This window comes from Pseudophryne corroboree, chromosome 8, assembly GCF_028390025.1.
Source record: "Pseudophryne corroboree isolate aPseCor3 chromosome 8, aPseCor3.hap2, whole genome shotgun sequence".
Lineage (NCBI taxonomy): Eukaryota > Metazoa > Chordata > Amphibia > Anura > Myobatrachidae > Pseudophryne > Pseudophryne corroboree.
The window spans coordinates 16883169-16902129 of NC_086451.1; the positions used below are offsets into that span (position 1 = coordinate 16883169).

Here is an 18961-nt window from a genome sequence, read left to right on the forward strand (position 1 = left end):
TGGAGGTCACTAGAATTCACTCAGTGATGTATGGAGGTCACTAGAATTCACTCAGTGATGTATGGAGGTCACTATAATTCACTCAGTGATGTATGGAGGTCACTAGAATTCACTCAGTGATGTATGGAGGTCACTAGAATTCACTCAGTGATGTATGGAGGTTATTAGAATGCTCTCTGTATGGTATATAGGTCACTAGTATGCACTTAGTAGGGTATAAAGGGCACTAGTATGCTCTCTGTATGGTATAGAGGTCACTAGTATGCACTTAGTAGGGTATAAAGGCCGGCCGGCTAGGAGGGCTGGCTGGCTGGCTAGTGTGGGCAGGCTGCGGGAGACTTGCCCTCCTTTCCGGGGGACTGGGAGTGCCACACGATTTTCGGGAGGGTAGGCAAGTGTGCTCTAACGTGAGTGTGTGTGTGTACATGTGGTAGGGAATAGATTGTAAGCTCCACTGGGGCAGGCACTGATGTGATGTATTAACCTGGAGAAGGCATAAGGAAGTGATAAACCAGTGATAAATAGGGATGTGCATCGACCATCGATGATTCAAAATCATCGATGGTTTATGGCTGATGTAGAATACTTTTGGCATTGATGGGGGAGAACCAGATGGTTTCCCTCCATCGATGGAAAGGTATAACCAAATACTTTTTTTTTTTAATGTGGTGCCGGGACACGGATCATAGCTCCGCCCCCGACACCCACTAAGCCCCGCCCCTGTTTTTTTTATTAGTCTGCGGACCAGCCTGCACCTTTTAGTGGTGGCCATCGAGTGGTGCAAACCATCTATGGTTCACCATAGATGGCTTGTGTACCATCAATGGTATAATCGATGGCAGCCATCGATGGACACCCCACCGATGGCCATCCCTAGTGATAAATGTAAGGTGATAAATGCACCAGCCAATCAGCTCCTAGCTGTTAATTTACATATTGGAGCTGATTGGCTGGTGCCTTTATCACCTTGCACATATCACTGGTTTATCACTTCCTTATGCCGTCTCCAGGTTAATACATCTGCCCCACTCTGTGTAAAGCGCTGCAGAATATGTGTGCGCTTTAAATAGCTGGTAATAAATAATAAAATATAAAATATTGCTCAGACAAGGACCCTAACTGGTCCTAAAGTTCCTAATACCCTGTGGCCTCTTGTTACGGTTTTGCGGCGTGTGCATCGGGAAAGGGGGGTCCAGGGGGTGGGGATTTCCGACAAATTTACTGCACTGGATGAATGGCAGATAGAGAAAACTGAATAAAAGACATTTCTTTAATATATCGCTGTAGTAAATATGGACTTTATGTTTCATCTGTGGGAGGTTTTACCCCGTTTGTTGATGTCCCACTTTTATATCGCTGTAAGACAAGAAGAAAGAGCGGTTTATAGCTGCGCAGAGATGAAGCCGTGCTTTGCAGATTAGTATTTATGGGCCTTATAAAATGACAAAATAAAACAAGTCATTGAAATACAACAGATGCCTTGATGAAATGTAAGATGACACACGTGGGAGATGACAAGCCAGAATTGTCGCAGAAAGACGAAACTCCTGCGTTCATCAGGCCTCGCTAGAACATAGAATTCTGAGGCACAGACGAGGCACTTCACAGGTGTGAGTTACCTCATTGCAACGCCCTTCATGCATAGATAAATATGACTGCGAATCAGCAGTAACCCTTAGCAGCCAATCATAAATGCTCTTTCATTTTGCTAACCTACTAGACTTGTTATTGATTACCGGGGGTCATTCCGAGTTGATCGTAGCTGTGCTAAATTTAGCACAGCTATGATCGTAAACTCGACATGCGGGGGGACGCCCAGCACAGGGCTAGTAGCTAGTCCGCCCCACATGTCAGTGCTGGCTCCCCCCCCCCCCCCCCGCACAAATACAAAAGCATCGTACAGAGGCAATGTTTTTGTATCTGTGGAGTAACTCCCGGCCAGCGCAGGCCACGCCTGTGTTGGCCGGACCGCGCCTACTAAACGGTGGCTTAACGCCGCCGCTCAGCCCCCTCCCGCCCAGCAACCGCCTCTGTCTCAGAGGCGATCGCTGGGTACCGATGATTGCCATGCGCCGGCGCACTGTGGTGCCGGCGAATGCGCAGTTTCGACCCGATCGCTGTTCTGCGATAAACTGCAGTGAGCGATCGGGTCGGAATGATCCCCTATATTTGGTGAATTGAGTATTTTTATTTAAATTTTATTTCAAAAAAGGAAAACATTCAAAGAACAATACATTTTTAAGTATGAAAATATATAAAACGCGCTTTCAATAAGAACATACATAAAGACGTGCTATATACAGTTTAAATAGGGACGTATTACAATTTTTTTATATAAACCCAGACAGTAATTGTGCGGTATATGGTAATGTCTCATAGCTGGCCTCTGTTAGGGGGCTGGCAGTGGTTTGCATAGGGATTTCCCATAGAAAGCGCTGAATACAGGCAGTGGAACTATACCTGTCCGAACTGCGTACGATTCTGAATCAGCCCATATATCCGTGCCCTTGTAGTATGTATATTGGGCACATTGTCCATGTACTTCATAGGCAAACGCAAAGGGGGGGGGGGGGGGGGTTCTGGCTGCCCGGAAACCCCCCTACTCTTGGCCAGTGGCTCAAATTATGACCACAATAGCAACAGTATATAATACGATTACTAGCGCTGCTGCCATATCATGCAGTTTAAGGGACAGAGCAGAGCTGCTGCACTTGCCCAGTGGCATACCCTCCAACATTTTACACATAACAATCGTTAGAAATGAGAAAAGGGGGCATGGCCACGGGTGAAGGGGACGTGGCCACGCCCCTTTTCCTATACTTTCATTGGAAGTTTGGAGAGCCAGAAATCGGTACAGACCATAAAAAAAGGTTCTGTACCTGCCAAAAAGGTGCAGCTGGAGGGTATGCAGTGGTAGCAGCTTATTCTACCAAGTTTGCCGTGTATGAATCTGAGTCCTCAATCAGTGCACTAGACCAGAGAGTAGCTGCCAGGAAGAAGAGACAGGAGCCTTACCATGAGGTGGGAGAATGTGTGCTTAGAAAGTGCAGTACTGGTTCTATTATGTTTGTGTATTTAAATATGTTTGCTACAGCCTATACTATTGTGTTAGATATTAATGCTGTATGCCATACAGTGTCCAGTGTATAAAAACAACAGTCTTTACATTACTATCCAGAGTCGTTACTAGTTTCTTCTACCTCTCCCCCAGACTCCCACACTTGCTCCAATGTGCCACAGAGTGGGAGATTGTGGATTGTATTTGGAAACCCCTCTCTAAAAATCCTGCATTTGCCACTGAATTTACGGTCACTACACCCAGACCCCCGTGGAATTGAGCAGGTTGGAATCCCTCTCCCAGTGCAGTGTTATGTGGTACAATAAAAGCCTGTGCCCATTTCCTATCCTCTACGCCTGGCCATTGTATTGTTTCAGGGGATTGATGGTCCTCACACACTTGGTGATGTTTAGGAGCGGGCGTTTCATACACAACCTGTAGTTGTGCAAATGTGAATACATCAGTAATGCAGAGTTGCACAGGACTTGGAATAACGTCCATATGAGTGGCTGCAGCAGTAGTAGCGCAGTAATAACGGGGCTGGTGCTGAGCGGGGCTGAAATGCGTCCCAGATCGCAGCTGCAATTTGTGTTCACTGAAAAATCCACAGATGTGCAAAGCTGCCGCTACCGCAGAATGCAGAAGCAGAAACTCTCTCACTCTCTCTCTCTCTCTCTCTCTCTCTCTCTCTCTCTCTATATATATATATATATATATATATATGCACAAGCAATGTGTAGGAAGCGATGAACATCAGCGGGGTAATCGCAATAGGAAGCGGCCAGCTAGCGCTGGTGACTTTCATTATCATCATATATTTGCACCAGTACTCAGTAACCTATAAATGTCGCAGCTTTTACAGGCGTTTAGGTGTTGCACTTACTGCACTCAGCGATAAAGTGGAAGGTGAAAATGCACTAGCCAATCAGCTCATAACTGCGATGTTACCGGCTGGGTTTGAAAAATGACAGTTAGGAGCTGATTGGCTGGTGCGTTATCACCTTCCACTTTATCTCTTATCCAGGTTTGTTACATCTACATTAGAATCCCCCTTCTCTTCCCCATTGCACCTCTCCAGCAGCAAGCATTCCGAAGTGCTACAAGTACACAAATATTCACTGCAGCAAATGCGCCTCACCGGTTTCCCGGGTCTGAGCACAGCGAACTTACGTGCAGTGTGACCTGGTCCTCATTCTGCACCAGCCCAGCCCCTAAACCAGCGGTGGCCAACCCGCAGCTCTCGAGCCGCATGCGGCTCTTTCATCCTCCGCATGCGGCTTGGTCGGCTCCCGGCCACCACTGCCTGACACAGCCCGGCACACACACTTCTCTCCGGCAGCGGTATCCATTTTCAATTCAGCACCGGCCCGTGAGCCAATCAGAGCTCGCGGACCAGCAGCTAAGGCTTCTGATTGGCTGCCGGACTGCGAGCTTTGATTGGCTCATGGACCAGCGCCTAATTGAAGATAGACACCACCGCCGGAGACTGAGGGGCAGGAGAGGCGCACGCTGCGCTCTCCTCCCCTCACAAACAGCAGCAGCGCGGTGAGCAGCACTTGGGGGGGGGGGGGAGGCACTGTGAGGACATGTGTATCTTGCACTGGGGGCATAGCTGGCACTGTGGGGGACATGTGAATATGACACTGGGGGCATAGCTGGCACTGTGGGGGCATATCTGTATCTGGCACTGTGGGGCATATATGTATCTGGCACTGGGGGAATATCTGGCATTGTTGATGTATGTGTATCTGGCACTGGGGGCATATCTGGCACTGTGGGGGCATGTGTCTCCGGCACTGTGGTGCATATGTGTACCTGGCACTGTGGGGCATATGTGTATCTGGCACTGTGGGGCATATGTGTATCTGGCACTGTGGGGACATGTGTATCTGGCACTGGGGGCATATATGTAACTGGCACTGTGGGGCATATATGTATTTGGCACTGTGGGACATATGTGTACCTGGTACTGTGGGGCATATGTGTATCTGGCACTGTGGGGCATATATGTATCTGGCACTGTGGGGACATGTGTATCTGGCACTGTGGGGGCATATATGTAACTGGCACTGTGGGGCATATATGTATTTGGCACTGTGGGGCATATGTGTACCTGGCACTGTGCGGCATATATGTACCTGGCACTGTGGGGCATATATGCATCTGGCACTGTGGGACATATACAGTATGTATCTGGCACTGGGTGCATATATGTATTCGGCACTGTGGGGCATATATGTATCTGGCACTGTGGGGGCATATATGTATCTGGCACTGTGGGGCATATATGTATCTTGCACTGTGAGGACATGTGTATCTGGCACTGGGGGCATATATGTATCTGGCACTGTAGGGGCATATGTGTATCTGGCACTGTGGGGGCATATGTGTATCTGGCACTGTGGGGGCATATATGTATCTGGCACTGTGGGGCATATATGTATCTGGCACTGTGGGGCATATACAGTATGTATCTGGCACTGTGGGGCATATATGTATCTGGCACTGTGTGGCATATATGTATCTTGCACTGTGAGGGCAGTGTATCTGGCACTGTGGGGCATATATGTATCTGGCACTGTGGGGCATATATGTATCTGGCACTGTGGGGCATATATGTATCTTGCACTGTGAGGGCAGTGTATCTGGCACTGGGGGCATATATGTATCTGGTACTGTGGGGCATATATGTATCTGGCACTGTGTGGCATATATGTATCTTGCACTGTGAGGGCAGTGTATCTGGCACTGGAGGCATATATGTATCTGGCACTGTGGAGCATATATGTATCTGGCACTGTGTGGCATATATGTATCTTGCACTGTGAGGGCAGTGTATCTGGCACTGGGGGCATATATGTATCTGGCACTGTGGAGCATATATGTATCTGGCACTGTGTGGCATATATGTATCTTGCACTGTGAGGGCAGTGTATCTGGCACTGGGGGCATATATGTATCTGGCACTGTGGGGCATATACAGTATGTATCTGGCACTGTGGGGCATATATGTATCTGGCACTGTGTGACATATATGTATCTTGCACTGTGAGGGCAGTGTATCTGGCACTGTGCGGCATATATGTACCTGGCACTGTGGGGCATATATGCATCTGGCACTGTGGGGCATATACAGTATGTATCTGGCACTGGGTGCATATATGCATTCGGCACTGTGGGGCATATATGTATCTGGCACTGTGGGGGCATATATGTATCTGGCACTGTGGGGCATATATGTATCTTGCACTGTGAGGACATGTGTATCTGGCACTGGGGGCATATATGTATCTGGCACTGTAGGGGCATATGTGTATCTGGCACTGTGGGGGCATATGTGTATCTGGCACTGTGGGGGCATATATGTATCTGGCACTGTGGGGCATATATGTATCTGGCACTGTGGGGCATATACAGTATGTATCTGGCACTGTGGGGCATATATGTATCTGACACTGTGTGGCATATATGTATCTTGCACTGTGAGGGCAGTGTATCTGGCACTGGAGGCATATATGTATCTGGCACTGTGGGGCATATATGTATCTGGCACTGTGTGGCATATATGTATCTTGCACTGTGAGGGCAGTGTATCTGGCACTGGGGGCATATATGTATCTGGTACTGTGGGGCATATATGTATCTGGCACTGTGTGGCATATATGTATCTTGCACTGTGAGGGCAGTGTATCTGGCACTGGAGGCATATATGTATCTGGCACTGTGGGGCATATATGTATCTGGCACTGTGTGGCATATATGTATCTTGCACTGTGAGGGCAGTGTATCTGGCACTGGGGGCATATATGTATCTGGCACTGTGGGGCATATACAGTATGTATCTGGCACTGTGGGGCATATATGTATCTGGCACTGTGTGGCATATATGTATCTGCACTGTGAGGGCAGTGTATCTGGCACTGGAGGCATATATGTATCTGGCACTGTGAGGGCATGTGTATCTGGCACTGGGGACATATATGTATTTGGAACTGTGGGGCATATATGTATCTGGCACTGTGGGGACATGTGTATCTGGCACTGGGGGCATATATGTAACTGGCACTGTGGGGCATATATGTATTTGGCACTGTGGGGCATATGTGTACCTGGCACTGTGGGGCATATGTGTACCTGGCACTGTGCGGCATATATGTACCTGGCACTGTGGGGCATATATGCATCTGGCACTGTGGGGCATATACAGTATATATCTGGCACTGGGTGCATATATGTATCTGGCACTGTGGGGGCATATATGTATCTGGCACTGTGGGGCATATATGTATCTGGCACTGTGGGGCATATATGTATCTTGCACTGTGAGGGCATGTGTATCTGGCACTGGGGGCATATATGTATCTGGCACTGTAGGGGCATATGTGTATCTGGCACTGTGGGGGCATATGTGTATCTGGCACTGTGGGGGCATATATGTATCTGGCACTGTGGGGCATATATGTATCTTGCACTGTGAGGGCATGTGTATCTGGCACTGGGGGCATATATGTATCTGGCACTGTGGGGCATATACAGTATGTATCTGGCACTGTGGGGCATATATGTATCTGGCACTGTGCGGCATATATGTATCTTGCACTGTGAGGGCAGTGTATCTGGCACTGGAGGCATATATGTATCTGGCACTGTGAGGGCATGTGTATCTGGCACTGGGGACATATATGTATTTGGAACTGTGGGGGCATATATGTATTTGGCCCTGTGGAAGCACCCATTTTTTGGCGGTTTTATATGTATGTAGCACTGTACTGGGGCATTATATGTATGTGGTACTGTACAACATGACTAAAAACGGGGCTGTGATACAAAGTCATACTCCTACAAACGCCATACCGAAAGCTGTGTGCACAAAAATGGGGTGTGGCTTTGTGACAACTAGGCCACTCCCCCATTTTTGCATACGTGTCTCTTGCCCTTTACTACAGATCTTTTCTGGCTCTTTGCCTCTGACTGGTTGGCCACCCCTGCCCTAGACTTTTTGTGCAGTCATTCTACAAGATATAGACTTTCCTAGGGAACATTCTGCGATCTGTATACGCAGCTGTGTTCCTAAGCAGAACGGTACGTGCTGTACTTAATCTATGCCTTTATCCTCACATATTGTGCATAAGGCACTTGGAACGAGCACTAGAATAAAGGAGCCGTCAGTACAATGAGACCCACATACTGTGCAATTTTAAAGTTAAACATTGATGAGTGGGTGGGGACGCCACAGTGTACATGCCACGGCCGCATGCTGCGTTCTGTATTGGAAACAACGGCAGTATTAGGGATTGTTATGCATTGACTCCGCAGCCAGACACAACGGGGTCTCACCTACAGCTTTGCATCTTGTTTATTACTTTTATATTTTATATTCCATCAGAATGTGTGCAGAGCTTCCCGCTGGCGTGATAAGTGAGTGACATGGATCAGATGAAAGCATCTCCAGAGTCCGCGCTTTGTTCCTCGCTCCCGTCTGCTTGCCGCTTGAGCTGTTGTTATTCTTGCAATTTCTTATTTTAAAATATTTGTTATATTGTTTCTTTTAAAGTCTCCCACACCCCCTAGATCTGTCTGACCCCAAAACACCTCATCAATTAAATAGCCAAAGATAACCTGATGGGGGCGACTTAATGAACGGCAAATAGAGATGTTCCCCAGGGCAGTAATGTCCCAATACATTTATTTTTCAGTTCAATGAGCTGCGTCACTCCAAACTGGCACATCTCTGTGTATGTATATTATGTATATTTGTGAAGCCAGCGTATTTATTAAGTAATATTTAGGGTTTGATTTGGCAATAATCAGGAGCACAGTGACTCGTGCAAATGAATCAGAAACACTGCAACAGCTTCATAATAATAAGGAGCACACTGACAGGGAACATGGTGACTGGTTCACAGTAATCAGGAATACTGCAACAGGTGCACAGTAATCAGGAACACTGTGACAGGTGCACAGTAATCAGGAACACTATGACAGGTGCACAGTAATCAGGAACACTGCGACAGGTGCACAGTAATCAGGAACACTGCGACAGGTGCACAGTAATCAGGAACACTGCGACAGGTGCACAGTAATCAGGAACACTGCGACAGGTGCACAGTAATCAGGAACACTGCGACAGGTGCACAGTAATCAGGAACACAGTGACAGGTTCACAGTAATCAGGAACACTGCAACAGGTGCACAGTAATCAGGAACACTATGACAGGTGCACAGTAATCAGGACACTATGACAGGTTCACAGTAATCAGGAACACTGCAACAGGTGCACAGTAATCAGGAACATAGTGACAGGTTCACAGTAATCAAGAACACAGTGACAGGTTCACAGTAATCAGGAACACTATGACAGGTTCACAGTAATCAGGAACACAGTGACAGGTTCACAGTAATCAGGAACACAGTGACAGGTTCACAGTAATCAGGAACACAGTGACAGGTTCACAGTAATCAGGAACACTGCAACAGGTGCACAGTAATCAGGAATACTGCGACAGGTGCACAGTAATCAGGAACATAGTGACAGGTTCACAGTGATCAGGAACACTGCAACAGCTGCATAGTAATAAGGAGCACAGTAACATGTGCACAGTAATCAGGAACACAGCAACAGGTGCACAGTAATCAGGAACACTGCGACAAGTGCACAGTAATCAGGAACAACAGCGACAAGTGCACAGTAATCAGGAACACTGCAACAAGTGACAGTAATCAGGAACACTGCGACAGGTGCACAGTAATCAGGAACACTGCAACAGGTGCACAGTAATCAGGAACACTGCAACAGGTGCACAGTAATCAGGAACACTGTGACAGATGCGCAGTAATCAGGAGTATAGTGACAGGTGCACAGTAATCAGGAACACTGACAGGTGCACAGTAATCAGGGACACTACAACAGGTGCATAGTAATCAGGAACACTACAACAGGTGCACAGTAATCAGGAACACTACAACAGGTGCACAGTAATCAGGAACACTATGACAGGATGCACAGTTATCAGGAACACTGCGAAAGGTGCACAGTAATCAGGAACACTACGACAGGTGCACAGTAATCAGGAACACTACGATAGGTGCACAGTAATCAGGAACACTATGACAGGTGCACAGTAATCAGGAACACTATGACAGGTGCACAGTAATCAGGAACACTATGACAGGTGCACAGTAATCAGGAACACTATGACAGGTGCACAGTAATCAGAAACACTACGACAGGTGCACAGTAATCAGGACACTATGACAGGTGCACAGTAATCAGGACACTATGACAGGTGCACAGTTATCAGGAACACTGCGAAAGGTGCACAGTAATCAGGAACACTGCGAAAGGTGCACAGTAATCATGAGCATAGTGACAGGTGCACAGTAATCAGGAACACTATGACAGGTGCACAGTAATCAGGAACACTACAACAGGTGCACAGTAATCAGGAACACTATGACAGGTGCACAGTAATCAGAAACACTATGACAGGTGCACAGTAATCAGGAACACTATGACAGGTGCACATTAATCAGGAACACTACAACAGGTGCACAGTAATCAGGAACACTATGACAGGTGCACAGTAATCAGGAACACTACAACAGGTGCACAGTAATCAGGAACACTACAACAGGTGCACAGTAATCAGGAACACTATGACAGGATGCACAGTTATCAGGAACACTACAACAGGTGCACAGTAATCAGGAACACTATGACAGGTGCACAGTAATCAGGAACACTGACAGGTGCACAGTAATCAGGAACACTACAACAGGTGCACAGTAATCAGGAACACTACAACAGGTGCACAGTAATCAGGAACACTATGACAGGTGCACAGTTATCAGGAACACTACAACAGGTGCACAGTAATCAGGAACACTATGACAGGTGCACAGTAATCAGGAACACTGACAGGTGCACAGTAATCAGGAACACTACAACAGGTGCACAGTAATCAGGAACACTATGACAGGTGCACAGTAATCAGGAACACTACGACAGGTGCACAGTAATCAGGAACACTACAACAGGTGCACAGTAATCAGGAACACTATGACAGGTGCATAGTAATCAGGAACACTGCGACAGGTGCACAGTAATCAGGAACACTATGACAGGTGCACAGTAATCAGGAACACTACAACAGGTGCACAGTAATCAGGAACACTATGACAGGTGCATAGTAATCAGGAACACTGCGACAGGTGCACAGTAATCAGGAACACTACAACAGGTGCACAGTAATCAGGAACACTACAACAGGTGCACAGTAATCAGGAACACTACAACAGGTGCACAGTAATCAGGAACACTACAACAGATGCACAGTAATCAGGAACACTATGACAGGATGCACAGTTATCAGGAACACTGCGAAAGGTGCACAGTAATCAGGAACACTACGACAGGTGCACAGTAATCAGGAACACTACGATAGGTGCACAGTAATCAGGAACACTATGACAGGTGCACAGTAATCAGGACACTATGACAGGTGCACAGTAATCAGGACACTATGACAGGTGCACAGTTATCAGGAACACTGCGAAAGGTGCACAGTAATCAGGAACACTGCGAAAGGTGCACAGTAATCAGGAACACTGCAACAGGTGCACAGTAATCATGAGCATAGTGACAGGTGCACAGTAATCATGAGCATAGTGACAGGTGCACAGTAATCAGGAACACTATGACAGGTGCACAGTAATCAGGAACACTACAACAGGTGCACAGTAATCAGGAACACTGTGACAGGTGCACAGTAATCAGGAACACTATGACAGGATGCACAGTTATCAGGAACACTACGACAGGTGCACAGTAATCAGGAACACTACGACAGGTGCACAGTAATCAGGAACACTACGATAGGTGCACAGTAATCAGGAACACTATGACAGGTGCACAGTAATCAGGACACTATGACAGGTGCACAGTAATCAGGACACTATGGGGTAAATTTACTAAGCTCCCGATTTTGACCGAGATGGCGTTTTTTCATCAAAGTGTCATCTCGGTAATTTACTAAACTCAAATCACGGCAGTGATGTGGTCATTCGTAATATTTTGGAAGTTCAAGTTAAAAATCACAAATGAATACACCATCGGTCAAATTACGCCTGTTTAGATATGAATCTCGGTCATTTACTAACCATTCGTAATTGTAATTGCTGCCGTGAAAATGCATTTGCGGCCGCGAAAAATTACAAATCGTAAAAAATTCCTAAAAAAAAACGCGCCAGCATTTGAAAAGCGTGTTTACATGTGTACTCAATTATCCATTACTCACACCTGAATGTTTGGCCCTATAAAAGTGTTCCAGGCACATTTTGAATTTCTCTCACTCTGAAATGGCGGCTGTGGTGTGTGCCAATGAATTTATGTTTGCTGTGGGATACCTTAGACTGCTCCATGAGGCTTCCAGGAATCAGGCCCAGGTAAGTGAACATGGTCAACAGGTTGTCCAGGTGCCGCGGAGGCTGCGCCAGCCTCGTTTTTTTAGAGGGCGTTTAAACTTAAACGCATTGTCCGATGATAGGGTCATACAGATGTTCCGCCTAAATAGAACCAACATTTTCCACCTGTATGACCTTGTCAAACTGGGCCTAGACCCTGAGACAGCACGCTCTCGCTCTGTCTCAGGCCTACACAAACTCCTGGCTGTGTTACACTTTATGGCTACTGGGAGCTTCCAGGCTGTGGCAGGCGACGTCATTGGTATCTCACAGCCCACCTTTTCAAGATATTTGAATCAGGTGAGTCTAAAAATACATATGCGGTTATGTGTAAGTGTTGCTTCTGTAAGTACAAACAACACAGTATTGTATAGAATACCTAACATGACACTCACCTTAGCTTCTTTAATGTCCACTCAGGTTTTGGATGTGTTGGATCCACACATTAATGCCTCAATCTGCTTCCCTACCGAGGAGTCGGAGTGGCGTGCTGTCAGGGTAGCTTTCTATGAGCTTGCTGGCATGCCCAATGTGCTGGGGGCCATAGATTGCACACACGTTCAGCTGAGATCACCTAGGGGCCGGCAATACATATATACAAATAGACATCTGGCACAATCAACTAATGTCCAGGTGGTCTGTGATGCAAACTTTAAAATTATGAGTGTTGTTGCAGGTTACCCTGGTGGCTGCCATGACTCCTTCATCCTCAGTCAGTCATCGCTCTTCGATAAATTTGAGGACGGACAAATGCCTGATGGCTGGCTGTAGGGTATGTTAAAAATGTTTTGTGTGTATGTCTTGTAACCACAAACTCTAGTTTTGAGTAGGGGAAAGAATAATCTAACACATGTACTAATGTTGACTATATCTGTTTTTCAGGTGATGGGGGTTACGGCTGCTACTCTTGGCTCCTTACTCCATTGTCCCAACCTGATTCTCCTGCTGAACACAGTTACAATCATGCACATAAGGCTACGCGGAATGTGATAGAAAGATGTTTTGGTGTGCTGAAGTCACGGTTTCGGTGTCTGGATAAATCTGCAGGCCTTTTGTTGTATAGTCCCTCAAAGGTGACTAGAATTGTGTTCTGCTGCTGTTTTCTCCATAATCTGTGTTTAAGTCAACATCTGGCACATGATGAGGGAGAAAGCAGTCAGCAAGCAGAGGAGTTAGAAACATCTGGTGACAGTGTGAGTACATATGTAGGGAGGCAGGTACGGCAAGAAGTGATCCTGCGGTATTTTTCTGGTAAGTTTTTGTAGGATGTAATTATCCTTGACTAAACACTTTGCAATACTTTCTATTGTGTGTTTTGTTACTTACTGTTTGTTGTTTATAGTGGTGTGTACATTGTACTTAGTTTATGTTATAAATACCTTTTCAGTCATTACCCATGAAAAACATACATACATACATAGCAGCTTCAACAATGTTTGAGACGGACACAGGAAGTTGTGTGTTTGTCAAATCCAAATTTTTATTGTGAAAATCACATTTGTCAAAATTGTTATTTTTTTCGCTTGTGTGTGCTGGGTGCTGTGCTTTGTGCTGGCTCACTGGCACGTGCTCTGGAGGAACGCCGAACAGGGGAGGTTACTGGCGTTTGGATAGGGGTCGTGGTCCCAGAGCTGGAGGTCACTTGTTGAGCTGCCATCAATGTTATGTTGTTGCTCAAATTATTAATGCTAGCATTCAGTTGTGTGTTGGTTGCAGTGTGGCTGGCTACAATCCGGGATAACGACTCATTCACAACCTGGTTGTGCTGAATGAGTTGAACGAGTGCCTGCTGATGGCGCTGTTGCTCATCAATGATGCGCGTTAAATGAGCCAGCATTTGGTTGTTGTCAGCCCTTATTTGCTCCATCGATGTTGCGATTCGGCCTACTTGTACAATCAGTCTGCCCGAGTTGCGACTACGCGGTAGATGATGGGGCAGACTGGCAAGGTGTTGGGTATGTGCGGTCAGGCTGGCATTGCTTTGTGCCTGTTGGCTTGTCCAACTGGCCCAAAAGTCATCTGGTATTTGTGTTTGGGGTGGAGCTTGTGCCAGTTGTGGACTCATGGAGGCTTGGGGGATATCCTGCAGCTGTATTGGCTGGCTCGGGTCAACAGGTGTAAGTTGCAGTGTGATGGTTGCCTGTTGGTCTTGTCCCTGCTGGTCCACGTCGGCCATCAAGCTGGGCTCTGTATGGGGTGGCCAACATGCAATGTTTATTTTTCAATTAATTTATTTGCTAGTTCTACACATTACTACATTCATAATACTCCATTTTTCAAGTTTTTAGACTTGTTTTTGTAAACTTATAATGTGTTTTTTCACCAAAAACATATATACCATCACAGGCGTGCACATAGACAGACTTGAGTAATCCTCACCTAACTACCTCCCCTCCACAGCATTACAGTGTTATGTCACCTCCCCTGGCCACGATATAGACTGCTTACCTGGATAGTCCAGAGGAGCGGAGCAAGTAAGCAGTCTACATACCGGACAGGGGAGATGTGTGAACACTATAATGTTGTGGAGGGTTTTTTTTTTAAGGTTTTTATATTTATTTTAATGTGCACGTGTGTGGCCTAAATTTGTACAAATTTATGTTCTTTTTTAATAATGATGTTGGCGATATCAACCACTAAGACCTTGAAAAATTAAACATTTTCACCTTTAGCAATTGAAGACGTAACATCACATTGCTTGTTATGGCAAACATGTAATCTCAACTCCAACTCACAACATAGTAACTGTACTGTGTAGATTATTTGCTATGTGTTTAGTTTCTGTTTTGACTCACCAGATAACTGAGGTGATCGGGGCTCATCAATCTGTGGACTCGCCAATAGTGCCAGTGGTGGCTGGGGTGACACTGCAGAAATGCGCCGCCTGGGTGGGGAAGATGGAGCCGCAGATTCCGTGCCAAGACGCCGTGTCTTACTTGGCCTCCTGGGTAAGTGGCCCGAGCCCTGTGATGGGCGCCTTACAGGAGGTCGGCTTACAGAAGCAGAACCTATGAGAATATATAAACATTAATATTTTGTACTTCTATGTGTTTGCAGAATATGTGACTACAGTGAAGTCTTACCTGCAATCCCAGCATCATCATGAGTTGTCTGAGGCCTGTCTGGCCGGCTGGTCTGTCGGACTGTTGAAAAAGTGGACCAAACATTATTACCATGCTTTGTGTAAAAATTACAACTGCAAAGCCTTAGTGTACTGTAACCATCTATTAGGTATTCGAAAATAAACTAATTTCTGCTTAAGATCTTCGTGCTTCCTTAATTTGTGTTGTATATCAAAATGTACATGGTGTTGCACAAAATAAATCTGTTACATTTGAGAATTATGCGTCAGATATTGCATAGATTGACTACTTGCAAATGTTACCAAAATGTAATTTTGAATTAATAGAACCTTTTTTAGGAAGTAAATAAATAAAATATAAAAAAATACAATTAGATACAACATTGATGTCCAAGCAATATCGCAAAATTATTATGGCAAATACACATACCAGCAGGCATTGCACCTGTTTTAGCGCAAAATTTTCAAAAAAATACAGCCAAGGCAAGATGGAAAATGCAATTTCTAAACACAAACACACCTTAAGGGTGCATAGGCCTGCAATATCTGACCAACAATTTTTGCATCCTTTACCCTTAAAAAATAATTTAAAAAACATTTAGAGGACATTTAAATAAAAATATAACAAATCAAACTCACCATCCTGCGTGGGTCGGTCCGAATCCCGGACATGAGTAGCAGACACCACTTCTGCAGGAATCAATGCCCGCACAGGCTCCTCCCACTCCCGATAGGTTGCCCGGAAAGGGGGGCCACCTCCGGTTTTTCGGGCTGATTTTGCCTCTTTGGCCATCTTGTGTCATGACTGAGGTTTTGTGAACCCGGTGTTAGTGAGGTCTGTGCGGGCGACTAGAGGATTATATGAATACTACCACTGACCTGGTTTGGGACTGTTGTGGACTCTGGGTTTCTTCCGGTGACTGGGAAGAGGAACCGCAGCAGAGATGGCCGAATCTAGGTTCTCCTCATGCAGGATTAGGTCGGCAGACAGGAGGCATGCTGAAGGTCTCCTGAAAGACAGAACTGGAAAGGCACTGATGAATCAGTGAAGAATACCAGGTATAATTGTGCTAAAGGGCACGGGGTGCTTGGAGACACTGAGGTGCTTGCGGACACTGAGGTGCTTGCGGACACTGAGGTGCTTGGAGACACTGAGGTGCTTGGAGACACTGAGGTGCTTGGAGACACTGAGGTGCTTGGAGACACTGAGGTACGTGGAGGCACTGAGGTGCGTGGAGGCACTGAGGTGCGTGGAGGCACTGGGGTGCGTAGAGACACTGGGGCGCGTAGGGGTGCTGAGGCACGGAGGTGCAGGAAGCACGGAGATGCTGAGGCACGGAGGTACTGAGGCACGGAGGTGCTGTGGCACGGAGGTGCTGGAAGCACGGAGGCACTGAGGCACGGAGGCGCTGTGGCACGGAGGTGCTGTGGCACGGAGGTGCTGTGGCACGGAGGTGCTGGAAGCACTGAGGCACGGAGGCACTGAGGTACTGAGGCACGGAGGTACTGATGCACGGAGGTGCTGGAAGCACGGAGGTGCTGAGGCACGGAGATGCTGAGGCACGAGGTACTGAGGCACAGAGATGCTGAGTCACTGAGATACTGAGGTGCTGGAAGCACGGAGATGCTGAGGCACGAGGTACTGAGCCCTGGAGATCCCAACTACAACAGTAGTAAAACTGAAACACGACAGCTGTGGTTTTCAGTGGAGAACACGGAATTCAGTACTGTGCCTTTAAGACGAAACATTGCAGCTGTACCTTTACATTGAGACTCAGGGAAATGGTGAAATCAAATGGCAACACACAAATAAACCAAACGGTAACAAGGGAACAGAGTTTCCACAGGAACTTAGGTACAACGGTTACCTTAAGGGAGCTCAGCATAAGACTCACACAAGGCTGTATGTGACATGAGGAACTGGCCCAGATTCCAACTCAGCCTCCTGATTTATACTTCCTGGTCCCTGATGATTGGTGGGCAGGATTAGGTGATGTAGAGAGTCTCAGGCTGGCAGAGGATTGGACAACTCTGGGTCAGGTGAAGTCACTGTCATGTGACTACTCTAGAGGAGGCTGTGAAGTGCAGCGAGGCCTAGCAGGCCGAGAGAACACTGAAGCCTGAACTTCAGATTACTGAATTCAGCCTCACACAGGAGATCACCACAGGTGGAGCTAATTAACTATTACCTCTCAGGCAGAGAACTCAGGAAAACTGACAAGCTGTTTAACTCCGTGAGTGAAAAGACACAGGATCCAGGACAGATGGCAGGGGTAAGTCACCAAATATAAAACCTACAGTCAGGATTGTGACAGTATCCCCCTCTTCAAGGGTGGACTCCGGACACCCATCTTGAATCTTAGAGGAACTTGAGAAATTCATACAGAAGAATTTAGGACCTTCGTTGATGCAGATTCCAAAGGTTTAGGACTAAATTCTTTAACTACAGCGTTACTGAAAGTCTGTAAGTCATGGAACACAGGATCATTACTCTCAAAGAGCATGTTGGCCCACTCCAAAGCTCTTCCTCTGAATGCCAGGAACAGATATCGAGTAACGTTGGAAAGAGTTACTGCACCTGAAGGATCAGACTCCATCCGAGAGAGAAATTGTTCAACCAGAGCGGCATATTGCAATAAATCTCCATCAAAGTAAATAGGTGGAAAACCATCAGACGAAAGCTTAGAGGATGAAACTGAAGAAAGCTTTGGCTGGACGAGTAGGACTGAATTGGATCCGAGGATACTTGAATTGGCTGGAGCCAAAGGAGGCGGACCAGGCTGGTCCTGGAGTATTGCTGGACTGGCTGGAACCGGGACGGACTGACCAGGCGGAGCCTGGAGTATTGATGGACCGGCTGGAACCGGAACGGACTGGCCAAGCTGGGCCTGGAGTATTGCTGGACCGGCTGGAACCGGGACGGACTGACCAGGCGGAGCCTGGAGTATTGCTGGACCGGCTGGAACCGGGACGGACTGACCAGGCGGAGCCAGGAGTATTGCTGGACCGGCTGGAACCGGGACGGACTGACCAGGCTGGGCCTGGAGTATTGCTGGACCGGCTGGAACCGGGACGGACTGACCAGGCAGGGCCTGGAGTATTGCTGGACCGGCTGGAACCGGGACGGGCTGAGCCCTTTCTTCACAGGGCTGGGCTGAGGCAAGAGCCCCCACTTCACGGGGCTGGGCTGAGGCAAGAGCCCCCACTCCACGGGGCTGGGCTGAGGCAAGAGCCCCCTCTTCACGGGGCTGGGCTGAGGCAAGAGCCCCCTCTTCACGGGGCTGGGCTGAGGCAAGAGCCCCCTCTTCACGGGGCTGGGCTGAGGCAAAAGCCCCCTCTTCACGGGGCTGGGCAGCACT

The 18961-nt window shown here is 47.2% G+C and overlaps 2 protein-coding genes across 3 annotated transcripts in view; one reads left to right on the plus strand and one right to left on the minus strand.

Annotated features, from left to right (window-relative positions):
- Positions 1-18961, plus strand: part of DAB2IP (DAB2 interacting protein) — a 1128147-nt gene that overhangs the window by 122671 nt on the left and 986515 nt on the right. The gene's annotated exons all lie outside the window — the stretch shown is intronic.
- Positions 13959-16593, minus strand: LOC134947423 (uncharacterized). Its single transcript, XM_063935518.1, has 4 exons — positions 16482-16593; positions 15604-15663; positions 15316-15528; positions 13959-14707 (listed from the first exon to the last, which is right to left on the minus strand). The coding sequence occupies exon 4, from the start codon at positions 14694-14696 to the stop codon at positions 14031-14033; it is 666 nt and encodes a 221-aa protein (XP_063791588.1). The 5' UTR covers positions 14697-14707; positions 15316-15528; positions 15604-15663; positions 16482-16593; the 3' UTR covers positions 13959-14030.

Coding starts and splice junctions, on each gene's coding strand:
- LOC134947423 (XM_063935518.1), bottom strand. CDS start 14,696: ATGGCCGACGTGGACCAGCAGGGACAAGACCAACAGGCAACCATCACA.